At 40.2% G+C, this 13021-nt stretch overlaps 1 protein-coding gene across 1 annotated transcript in view; it reads right to left on the reverse strand.

Moving 5' to 3' along the window:
- Window positions 1-10909: 10909 nt before the first annotated feature.
- The window catches only part of MRPS31 (mitochondrial ribosomal protein S31), a 30895-nt gene continuing 28783 nt past the window's right edge, over window positions 10910-13021 (reverse strand). Inside the window, exon 7 of the mRNA XM_037892858.2 lies at window positions 10910-12211. Coding sequence (XP_037748786.1) covers window positions 11946-12211 — 266 coding nt within the window. The 3' untranslated portion in view covers window positions 10910-11945. The remainder of the gene's footprint in view (window positions 12212-13021) is intronic.

The raw sequence follows: 13021 nt of genomic DNA on the forward strand, positions 1-13021 counted from the left end.
TTTTTTCCTCCTACCAGTTTTGACATTCTCCATTTGGCATACATTAACCCCTCCCCTATCCCCCGGTGTTTGTAATGGAGTGGAAGCCAATATGGCTGTCTTTGGCTCCATTGAAAACAGGGTTGGGAGGGAATAGCAATGTTTGCTAAATGGAGAAGGCCAAAATTGGTAAGGAAAAAAACCTCCAGTTTCCAAGATGGATTTAGCCTTCTTTACTTACTGGGAGCTTTGCCTGTGTAATGAGTGAGGATGGTATATTGAATATGGCTCTAGCAGGAACAATAGAAGTAATAATAAAATAATAATAATATAAATCACATTTGATAATGTCCTTTTATAACAACCAATGGGCCACATTTCTCAGTTGCACCTGGGTAAACCCATTTAATTCAGTTTAGCCCTGTATATTTGCTGTATAACCAAGTAAACACTATCCTTACTTACAAACATAAGTACCATCCTGCAAGCAGCCAATGCCTGGGCTGGTTTTATGGTTTCAGTAGACCCCAACATAATTATTCATGGGGACCCCATCTCCTCAACTTCTCCTTTCTTCTCTCCCCACATCCTCTTTGCTCTTCTGATTTTGGTTGTGAAAAACTGGAAAGTAAAGTGTGGTTCTTTCCACCATGGCTGGAAAAGGAGAGTAGCAGATTTTCCCTTCCCCTTTCTCTCAGGGTAGAGAAGGCTTGGTTAACAGGTCTCACTGTTTTCCCAGAGTAGGACAGTAGAGACAACACTGGTCTTCACTCTGCTAGCTCTGCCAACTGCACCTAAAATGAGGCACAGTGAGCTGGGTGTCAAGGCTCTCAAACCCGATTCAGCCAAGTACCTAAGTATGTACCTAAGTAAACCCATGAATAACCCCATTGACTACTTACCTGCTTAAAGTTAGGCGCATGCTTATGTGCCTTGCTGAATCAGGGCCTCAGGCAAAAGCAGATTCCAAAGTCCTATGGTACATTTGGGCTTGTCCCATAATCACTTCAATATGCTTCCTGGGTTTTGTGGATCACAAAAGCTGGCTTTGCAGCTATTTCATGGAAAACGTAGAATTGTTTCTAAATGGGCAGCTCTGAGTTGATATAAATCATTTTTATTCCTATAAACACTAAACTTTTGTTTCTTTAGAGTTTATCTGCTTCTGGTGTTTATTTCTCACTTGGTGTCATAAATCTCTGTCATCTAATCATTTCCACAGCAACCAACTGGGATGTCACACTGGGGTGGGACTCTCAGAGGAGGACTGAGGAGTAGGAACAAATACAGTTAATAAAGAAAGAAGAGAACTGGAATGGAGAACACCAGATTGAAATAGGGCCCAATCCTGCTCCTATTAAAGTGGTGGGACTACTGTAATTAACTTTAATGGGAGCAGGAGAAGGCACACGGATTGCTGAAAGAATGTTTGGTGTTTTTTTCCTTAAGGAAATAATTTTAAAATACCAAAGAAGTGGTAATGCAGGTCAAAGCTCTGTGCCCACTCCCTTTGAACTGAATAATTGAATAAACATATCTGTTTTGGGGACATATTCAGGGGGAGAGGAAGGAGAAAATGAATTGTTACTAAAATAAACTAATTGAGACATGAGAATGAGCACATTTTAAACCCCAAAATAATGTTACGGTCTAAATTTAAACTTGAAAAAAAAATCTTTATTTTGTTAAAATTCAGGGTCAGGAATTTAGAAGCCGCAGCAGCTTGAGGAGACTGATGTAACAGTGGAGGCGGACTGAAGCTCTCTGTTTATTCACAGTGCTGGGAAGCAGGACAGAAAAGCTCAAGGCAAGCTTCCTTACGACATTCCAAAAGCAAACTGCACGCCTGACCTGAAGTGATCAGCCCCGGGGGAACAGGCGGGTAACTAAGACTTAGTGCTCAGTCATTCATGAGCTTCTTTCTGTAAAGCTGCCAGGGGAGCCCAAATTGTATATGTGTCAATATGTGCGAGTGTGGTTTAATGATGCAGGCTACTGTTAACTGTGGGCTAAGCTTCAACCATCAAACCCCATTTCGTTTGCTCCCCTGTGCCAAATTTAAACATGCCATTCCAGCAGTGAAAGGTCTGCTCACTACACCACAGCACTAGCTAGTCATCCTGCTGGAAAATATTTCGAAGTCTAGCAAGGAATTCAAATTTGTCTTGAACTACTTCTCTGTTCATTTAACAGACAAAAGTTTTTGCGGCTGTCAGTCCCACAGAACCTATGCTATAGATAAACACATTTGCTTTTGCAACAAAGCTAAACTCATTGGGTTTGGCATTTGAATTTCATTTGTCCTGAAGATTTCATTTGTGCTTTCCCTCCTGCCTTCTTACCTTTAATCTTTTGTGTAGGAAATGAAAAATCAGTCTAGGCATGTACTTAAAAATGCCCAAAACCTTAGAACTTCTCATTTCATGCTGCCAAAATGTTAATCTAGGTATTTGAGCTTCAGTTTTAATAAGTGCTATTATCAGTCACACTGCAGAAAAACTGGCTTAACTGACAGTTATGCTGAAACTGAACCTGCATATTATAATTGCAGAGAAAACTAGTTGCAGTTTGGAAACCAGTATTTCCCTCTTCAACATATTTTCTTGTCAGATCTACAACTGCATGTTTGTCATAGACAAGCAGGCCAAAGCAGATACTGTGAGGGTGAGCTCCTTAAAAGATGCCATTATTATTATTTTGCTTTTTTTATTGCCAAGGATGAGCTTCACGTTGTACAAGACATGAAAGACGACAGGGTCCCCTGCATCAAGAATTTTACAGCCTAAAGGCCCAATCCTGCAGTCCTTTACCCATGTGATTAGTCCTTACTCAAAACGGGGTTTCATCCTGGGGCTAATTGACATCAGTGGGCGGTCCCACTGATTTCAATAATGCATAAGAACATAAGCCCTTCAGTAGGATCACTCACCTGAGTGAGAGGTTGCAGTACGAGTTCCAAGATGCACAGGCCACACAAATCGGAGACCCCAGGAAACCAAGAGAGTGCTTTTGGTGTGGATTTCTTTTGGGAAAAAAAATGGGGTGAGTGAAAGCATTTTGATTGCTTCTCTTTTACATCTAATAAGATACGGCCCTTTAAAAATCTCAGTACACACAAGACACACGTTGTTCAGGCAGGGTTTCTCCTAAGTAGGGACAAGTCACCAAAGGGTCTCGCAGTGTAACCCTCAAAGTAGAACATAATATATGGAAACTGCTTTAAAACACCCACCAAAGTTGCTTATTAAAAAGCAGGGCAGGGTTTCAGGGATGGAAGACATGGAAGTATAAAATTAAACTTGAGTAGGATCACTGCCTTTTATGGAGCTGCAGGAAACCCTTCTCATCTCTGTTACATCCTGGTAAAGTTAACAACTTTTACTGGATTCAGGATAGCCCAATTGCATCATACCATAGAACTCGCACCTCCAATATTCCATCAACCAGCAAAACACATGCAATTAGTTTGTTTTGAATTTTGTTGATCATTCTTTATCTCCTAAAACTATTTGGGTAGTAAATCATGTGTACTGTAATGACAGAAGAATTGATTAAACTGGAGCCCCTGTGCTGCTTAATCCAAACCACCCATTCATGAGTCTGGCAGCTCTTTCTGCTTTTGGAGCAATAGGAAGTTCTAACCTAGTTTACACCGGTAGGAGCAGATAGTACCGCAATCAGGATCTGGATACTTACTGATCCCACATCATTGCAAATCTGGTTTAACAATGCCAGACTTAGGTCTCTAGGTCTTGTGACTATCCCAAAGCAACCCTTCCCCCCATCTTTTTTTTTTTTTTTTTAAACTCATGATACCATTTAACAATGTGGTATCTTCTAATACCCTATCTAGAGAGTGGTCAGATATTTAAATACCTCTTTTCACTCTTAATAAATGCCTAAAATGTTCATCTTCCTACTTGGAAGAGAACAGGGAAATATCCGCTTTAACAGGTGGTTACTTCGGGCTAGTTGTTACTCATGATTGACGAGCAGTTACATGCATTGTCCCACTGACTTCACTGAGTAATTGAACATAGTCCTTATGTGGTGAGCATTGCAATCTAGCCCTTAAACATAGGATTGTTTTCTCGTTTTTACAAGAAAAACACCCACACCCTATTTACTCAGTGGCTAAAGGAAAGCATTAACATAACATTTTACAGTACAGTACCCGTATAGGATGTCCCTCTGTCCAAGGGATCCCAAAGTACTTTACAAATGTTGTACTGAGTGAGAGACAAGCACATGGATCCAAGAGCAGAATTTGGCCCTTTATATAAAAGAGTCGCTTTGCAAAATGATGATGATGAAGCATAACTACCAGTGGAGTGGAACAAGACAGCTCTATAACAATGCAAAGCAATACTGCATGACAGTTTCAGCAAGCAGCAAAGAATACCATCTCCTAGTATTTCAAGCTGTGGTCTGCCAAGCACTTGTCCCAGAGAGCTCTTCTTGGTTGCCCACAGAATGCACTGATATAAGGAGAAGGACTGGGAGGAGATATAGTCCACGTAAGAGGTTCCCTCTCTTACAAAGTGACCTGTAGGTTTAAAAAAAGGGGGGAGGGTTGGGGGGAAGAAGGTTAGAAAACTACATGGAGAATGTAAGTAAGCAGAATGGAATTATCCACGTTAGAACCATCAAGGAAAATGGGGCATTTTACTATGACTGTCCTAAAATAAGTGCAAGAGCGGCGGTGGCATCAGAAATGTATAAGAATATTAATCTCCTCCCCCCCTCCCGGTCTAAAACACCACTATATCTGATACTACTGACAAAAAATACATGATTTCCTCCCATCCCCCTTTTGGTGACACACTGGTCTAGAATGCTAACTACATTAAATGAATCATCTTTCTTTGGCTCTTGTTCCTACTGCTTTCGAACACCAAGGTCAGTTACGGACTGCAGCACTGAACATCTCAGTCCACCCACACACTGTAAGGCGCTCACATCTGTGGTTGACAGCTCAGTGTGGCAGGTGCTGGGGAAACAGCAGAAGAAAAGGGGGTGGGGAAGTGTATGTACTTTTTTTCCACTTTTATTTAAAATATGGCCGTAAAAGGTGGGAGGTATGAAATGCTGGAAAGGTAGAGAAATGTTTTGCCTCTACCTTAAGACACAGCCAGATTGCACTGTTCAGATGCAGCCCTTCCTCTGCAGAGATGGATCTAAGAGGCATTGTGCCTCAACAAGCCTGCCAGAGCTCCTGTGCGTGCAAGGGGAAGCGTGCCTATTGCATCACAGAGGGTATAGCATGTGTTCCCACCCACCAGTGGGCAGTGATATGTGAACTTGCCTCTTCCTTGCCCATTTAGTGGGGTGTAAGGAAAGAGTAGGATTCTTGCATCTTCCATCCCACTCCACCCAGTGACTGGAGACAGCATGGCCCAGAGTTGGAGATGAGGTGCGGGATTTCTATTGCTAGGGAAACTTACTAGGCCAAAGGCTTGGCTACAGCTAAAATGCAAAGAGCACAAATCAGTACAAAGCTCCTCTTTGCACTCCCCTGCTCCTGCTCTCTACAGGCCTGACTTCCTGAGTCAAAAGTCACAGGAAATGGAGAATGCCAATAGTGTTCTGCATAGTAACGGGATGGTCAGAACAAGCCCCTTTTCCTCCAGCCAGTTTTTATTTTCCTGTTGCTATGCTAGTAACAGGGAGGGAGAATGGTCTAGGAGCCCCTAGGCTGGCTCTACAACTTTAAAAATCACCCTTGCACTGGATGATTTTCCCTAGACCTGCTGTAAGGCCAGATTACTCTACCATACAATGTAAAGCAGCTGCACCCTATGAGAAGATGAGACCCAATGTCTTTAAATGATAAGACTGTAGATTTTAGCAACAGCTGTACATACCCAGGCATCAGTCTTGCAAACCCTAACTCATGCAGCAATCTGCAAGATCCACAGGAAGGGGGCCCCTGATTTGGAGGAGGAAGCTCAAACCATGGGAGGGAACTGAGATGTCAGCATAGGTGTTTAGCTTTTGTTTTGTTTTTTCCTGAACACCCATTTTACTGCAGAATAATCTGACAGTAGCTCTGCATCCACACTGTAAAGATATCGATAATTCTACTGTATCATGAATGAGTTATCAATGTAACTTTCCAACTAAAGGACCTTCTGTAGCCCTGACGCGTATGGGAGCTTTGCCTTTTGCTCACATGGCTCTGAATCAAACAATCAGGAAACATTCTGTTCAGTTTATTTTTCTTCCTTTATTCCCCCCGTTTTATTTGGCAGAACAGAAATTCCCAAAATCTTGACCGTCATTCCAGCTTGTTCCTAGGGTTCCAAACCTCCAAGCTGTGAAAATGTGAACAGAAATCCCATGATGTGGTTGGGGTCTCTAGGTTTACCACAATACAAGATGGGAGCCTCTGTTTTAGGCAGCGTGCAGACACATAGCAACAGATAAATTCTTCAGGGCAGGACTTACAATCTCAATAGAGAAGAGAGCCAGGGTGGGAGAAAGAAAAGGTCATCATCCCTGTTTTACAGATGGGGAATTGTGCTTCAAAGGAATTAAGGAATTTGCTAAAGGGGACACAGGAAGTCAGAGGTAGAACCAAGAACTGTATTAAGGTCTTGCAAGTAAAAAAATATTTTGGACACATCTCTACTATGGATAAAGTTCAGCTTTTTTTTCTTTCGAGTGCAATATTTTAACATTTTGTTTCAGAGAAGATGGGGATAAAATTCACCCCCAATTTCAGCATTAATTGAACTGTATGTGATGCATTTGTCCGGTGTTAAAATGTGCCACCAGTTACAAAAAGGATACTGCTCACATTTTAGTGCGTGATTGCACATCTCTTCCATTATTCCCTTTCTTGATATGCCACTCCTCCACAGGGAATAAATCCCACAGCATAATCAAGCCTATTGTTTCTCTCTAATAGTTTGTGTTTTAATCTGTAGGGGGAACAATACACCTACCTTACATCTGATAAAATAAATCTACACTGACATCTTGTGGTGAGAGGATTATGAGATTTAAGAGCCCTATAGCCACTTATAACAGCACATCACGTCTTCTCTCATTATGTACCTGCTCACAAAAATCGAACACTTATGGGGGGGAGGGAAATACTCCAAGGGCCAGATTTTCAGGGATGCTAAGGACCCACAATTTCAGTTGAAGTCAATGGGAGCTGTAGCACCTATGAAAAATCATGTTACAGCTTGGATGGGGGATAGGAGGAGGGGGAGGCTGGGGTAAAGTGAGGGACAGAAATTGTAATTATTGGAAGCAACCAGGGTACTGGAGGAGGGAGTGTCCCCTGCTTCCGCGAGGGGCTCCTTAACAATCAGGCCTTTAAATCTCATATTGAACACCATTTTGTGCCTGAAATATGTCAGGGAAGAAGTTTTAAAATTATAATTATAATCAAACTATATAAATCTGGACTTTCTGCTTTGGAATCATCATTGGAAGTATGTCTCGATCCCACATTTGCAAATTTCATGACACTTTAAAGCTTCTAATCATCAAAGAAGAAGCTTCAAAAGAAGAGCTATTTTCATATTGGGACTCGATTATCTCTGCAATCAGTGAAGCAAGAGAGACTTTAATAGCACTCCAGAACACCACTAATGTCATCTTCATCTGAAATGGCATGATTTAAAACAAAAAGTTGGCACTTTGAGAAAGCATTCAACATTTTGTCCTCCTCCTTTTCCCAATTATTTCAGCTCCTTCTGTTGTTCAGAAGGAGTACAACAGGCCACCATCTTTTTCAGTGCTTATCTGGAAGCCTGTTGGGAATTCAGCATGAAGATACTGCCTACATCAGGACAACCACTCTTATAGTTGCATGGGTGCAAGCCCCTGTAGTAGACACAATCCACTCCAGTGCAGCAGGGTACTCTGTTCTATATAGGTTCTTATACCATGCTCATCATTGTAGTATCAGAGTATCTAAGCTACACTTCGTATAAAGTGTACCTACATTAGGGGTTTGCACTGGTGCCTGAAAACCCGGTGAAGGACTTGTTCCTCAAGTTCTCTGCTAGTGGCGGCCTGGAGATCAGGTGTCTGGTTTCTCACACGATAGAACAAATCACTGTTTGTTCACGTTTGGTTTCAAGAAAACCATCAGTTTTGTAACTGGAGGTCAAAGAGGCTTTCAAAATAGAGGGCATCTTCCTCCCACCAGCTCTTAGAAACTAAAATAAATGCACTACACTGGCACGATTCACACACTTGGTATTTACATACTGCTCCTGTTCTACCACGTTGATACAGTAAATAGTTAATCCATTCATGGGATTTTAATCACATTTGCTGTAATCCTTCAATTATAACTAGAGATCATTACTGAGAAATCTTTAACTTGATATGTCTGTAGTGCCGGAGCAGGCATGTGGTCAGATTCAGTTGATATTAATGGTTACACACCCTTGGAAGCAGGTGTAATTTACACACTAAGTGGAGTGGCATGGAGAAAGCAACAAATGGGAAGATGTGAGGAGTTGTAAAATGAAGTAGAGGGAAGTATGTGAGATCTCAGAGTTAGGATTCTCCTCTTGCTGATCTGAATGTTTGGGCTTTTCTGTTACATTTGTTTTTTTCTGATATCACATCTTGAAATGTGAAAGTTCATGCAGAAAGTCAAAACCATAAATAGAAGTGTAATCATTCAAATGATTACAATTAATGTCTAATCAAACAGTCCACATCATGCTAAGATACTCCTGAAGATTGACATTAAGCATTTGGGTGTATTTGCTGGGGCTAAAGAATACTTCTGAAGGCAAGCTATCCAAATCTGGTGTAGGCCTGGAAAGAATCAGAGGATTTTCACAAAATGCGATTGCTGAACAGAGATTTTAACATTTTACTGGATTCCTCAGTATCCCCCAAGTAGACCTTAATAGAGCCCATTAATGATTGACTTGGAAAATACAATTAGCTACTCTGTGGCTTATGCCATAATACCTACATGTATTGCTTTGCAGTGGTACAGCCATCCCCACTGCTTTTAAAATATGTCCCCCTCCATTACATGCCCCATCTTTGGCAGCCCAGGAGGCGGGAATCTCAACCTGGAACTTTCAGACGACAAAAATCACTGCTGTCATTGCTCCAGGTCAGTTTGCTGCACTACTAATGTTTTTGTAAGTGACAAGTGCAGTCTACACACAAAATAGAATAGGCAGATGCCCAAGTGGGACATGGTTCAGGACTCTTAAGGTAGCATGGGGGTTGGACTAGATGACCTCCTGAGGTCCCTTCCAACCCTGATATTCTATGATTAGAGAGGACTAAAAGATAGAACATTAGTCATCCATTAACAAGACCTCAGCTTCATACATTAAAAAAGAAAACTTAAGACTATGGCAAATAATTAATGGTATTCTACTTTCAACATAGATCCTATAGACGTGTGAAATCTAATCTATACACCACTTAATCACTGAAAAAAATGCATAACTATGTCACGCCCACAAATTAATACATTGTTTAAAGTTTATTGCCGTGATGGGACCAATAAAGTCAATATAAAAAGGTGGTTTTGTTCCAAGTATGAGGACTAGCATTTCAAACTCTGTATTTTAAGTTGCAAAAGACGACAGTTTTTATGTCTGTAAGTTAAGAATTTGGGAGCATCAATGTTGAACACTCCATTGTGTACGAGGGGTAGCTCCACATACAGACACTCAAACGCATCACCACTGGCACTATACTGATTTGTTCTGAACAGTCCCAATCAGGCTTCGATACATACATACATACATACCTAGACCAATATTTTCCAACCTAGTTTCCTACAGTTAGACTCCGAATCTGTATTTAAACTTCCTAAACAGAAGCAGCTTGATTTTCAAAGGTGTTGAAAACCTGCAGCTCCCATTGAGAGGTCATCGAAGTGCTGAGTCCTATTATACCTTTTTTAAGGGATAACATCCGTCTAGTTCCCCTAGCATAACACCTGTTGATTCAGTACTCTCACACACAGCTAAACCACCTAACCCCTCAGAATTAAAACTATGAAAATTTCCTGCCTTCCATAGTAAAATGCAGGCCAAGATACACTGAAGACAGAAGAAATTATTTCAAAGTGAAATAAATGCTATTATAGCTGCAGTCAATTCGCCAAGTTTTGGGGGAAAAAAATCCAGTAAGAATTATTTAAGCAGTAGTGCGTTTTCTTTTTGGCCTCTCTCATAGAACAGCTCCAAGTATCACTGGCTAGGTGAAAGTCTGCAAGGTACAGGTTGTAAACCTAAAACACACCTGGGCACTGAGCTGAAAATTAAACAAACCTACCACCAAAGATACTTTTGTTACAGCTACCACTTGGTCTCGCTGCCAGAGCGGGAAATCTCTGAAGATTTCTGCAGAACTTGAACCTTGCTTCTCTCACTACTCCTATTTAAAAGCCACTTCCCTTCAAAAGAGCCAGTATGCAGAAAAAGTAAGAAGAAATGAAACCAGGCCTACCTATACCCTACAAGATAACAGGGTGTCAAATAAAATTCTGATTTCAAAGGCAGATGTGATCAGACTCTTTCATTTGCACTTTTGTGACTGAGTAAAAAAAAAAAAGTGATTAGGCACAAGGTAATCTCATTTGCACAATGACAACTGATATTTTGCCTCCATTGCATGATTTATTGCTTCCTGTATCATGGCTTTCAGGAGTAATAAGTACCTGAAATACTAGCCAACAGACTGTGTGGAGAACAAGTTAGGACCACCAGTGCCAACAGCTCCTACAGTGATGTGGGGGAGAGGCGAGAGAGAGAGTGCACAATCTATCAGACTGTAAATATGCTAGAAAAGAGACAAATGTAGCCTAGACAACATCAAATAGAGCCTGGGTTAAGGGAGAATAAAGGATAATAGAGGGCCACAGGAAGGCAAGACAAATACATAAAATGTGCTTAACAGATTTGGAGCACTGTGCAGACATGGATCCTCCAAGAGAAAACATGGAATTTATTTCATGAACATCTGAGCACCACAGAATATCATACAACCAAGCAGAAGACAAGGTTATAAAACAAGAAAGTAATAGAACTCTGTGCCTCTTGATAAGATCTGAACCTCCCATTTCTAACCCTTCAGGGCAGGAGATAAACAGAACTTAATCAAGATACTGGAGTAGGATTGAATATTGCCAGCTCTGATCCAGTATGATTGTGGGGATTAAATTACATGTTCTAGGGCATTTTTGTGGCAGGCTGAATTTTTTTTTTTTTTTTTTTTTTTTTTAAACATCAGGTGTTTGAAGCTGCTCAGATTTGGGATGTTTGAAGTAACCCTGCAATTAAGGGCAGAGTGCAGGAGAGGCTGTTTGACAATATACCACATGTACATTACCATTGTGTGTGTAAAATATTTTAATATACTACAGTGCTGCAGAGAGCAGAGGGGAGGGAATACTGGAGAGGAAAGAAGGTTTAAAAAATAAATCAAACAACTTCTTGATGGTAAACCAGGTTAGGCCACTGAACACAGTCTCTCAAGGGAAACAGTGGAATCACCCACCAGCAATTAGCATATTTAAAAATAAACCACACACAACATTAATATGCAACAGGGAATAATCCTGAATTGGCAGGGGGGGTGGAGTAGATGACATTACTGGCCTTTTCTTATCTCTAGATTCTGTGACAGTATCAAATTCCAAAATGCATGCAGCAGAAACCAGTAAAATAAAGACCATTCTGAGAAAATCTATTTACTGGTTATTTTGGATAGGCTTAAAATGAATTAAACAGTCAATCAGGGAATTTGTACTGCAGAATTAATGACATTTTTGCTATGTACAATCTATGAGCTGCAGACCATTCCCTCCATTTTGTGTATATAAATGAAAAGAATAGCAAATTTTAGCTTTTTTTAAAAAGTTCACACAATTACATCTTTCAAATCAGGTGTTAACAATGTTTTACTATGCACTGACACAATGCTATAATTGTTTTTTGGTTTTTTTAAGTGATCACTTGTTACTTTGATAGACTCCTCCTTTCAAGACTAAGGTCTGTTTCTTTCTCATGATCATCAATCTCTTTAAGAAGTTCCTCCTTTTCCTGGAAGTAATTCCGGAACCATTCAATATGCTCAGCTTTTTGTTTAACACTTAGATATGGATTTTTGGAAAGCCCGCAGGTCACTAGTTCCATGAAGTGGCGAATAGGTCCTTGCTTGGGAAAGTCTTCTAGGTATTTATCCAGGAAGATATGTTCATGAAATTCAACATCATCTTCAATACCTAGAAGGTGAATTGCAAAACACTGTTATATCATAATTTCAGTTTGTCTTGTCTGTGTTCACTAAGTCTTGCATGTAAATTCCTTCTAATTGGTAGAATTAATAGTTCAGTGCTGTACACAAAAAGAAAAGTGGAATGGAAGAGGACTGTGGTGAGGTCCAATACCACACACTTCGACCTCTGTCCTCCCCAAATAGGAGAGATTTCAGTGCACAAGATGTCATGCCAACATTCACAACTCTTTATTTTCATTTTCTGTTTCTCTTTAAGAGGGCAATTTTTACCTAGATTTCATATTTGGTAATGCCATTGAAGCCTGACTCTGAAATCCATTTCCTTAGCCAAAAACCCTGTTCCTCCATTACATGCAAACACTGGTTTGTTATGGGCTATGAAAGCTGGCCTGCTAGCAATATTTTTTAAAGACTGAATTGAGCATTTACTTGTAATAAGAAATGTACTGGTTGCATAACTTTGCAAAATGGTTTAAAGAAAAAAAAAAAACAAGGTAGTTCAAACGGAACAAGTCTACCTTTGAAAGTATTTGTTACTTGAATGAGTTCCATGCTTATATGTTCATTATATTTCACACAGTTTTAGGTATTTTACTATTAAATTTGAAAGAGGGAATATTTTCAAATACTTCTTTTAACTCTTTCCAGACTTTTGCAATCACAAAAATACAAATAGGTTGAGGTACACACGATTAAGATTTTGAAAGTTTTGTCAGATGTTACCTTTAGCAGTGATGAATGCAAAAATATTACATTAAAAAGCATTCCATCTCAGAGCTGTGTGGCATAGTGGTTT

The sequence above is a fragment of the Chelonia mydas genome, chromosome 1 (assembly GCF_015237465.2).
Source record: "Chelonia mydas isolate rCheMyd1 chromosome 1, rCheMyd1.pri.v2, whole genome shotgun sequence".
Lineage (NCBI taxonomy): Eukaryota > Metazoa > Chordata > Testudines > Cheloniidae > Chelonia > Chelonia mydas.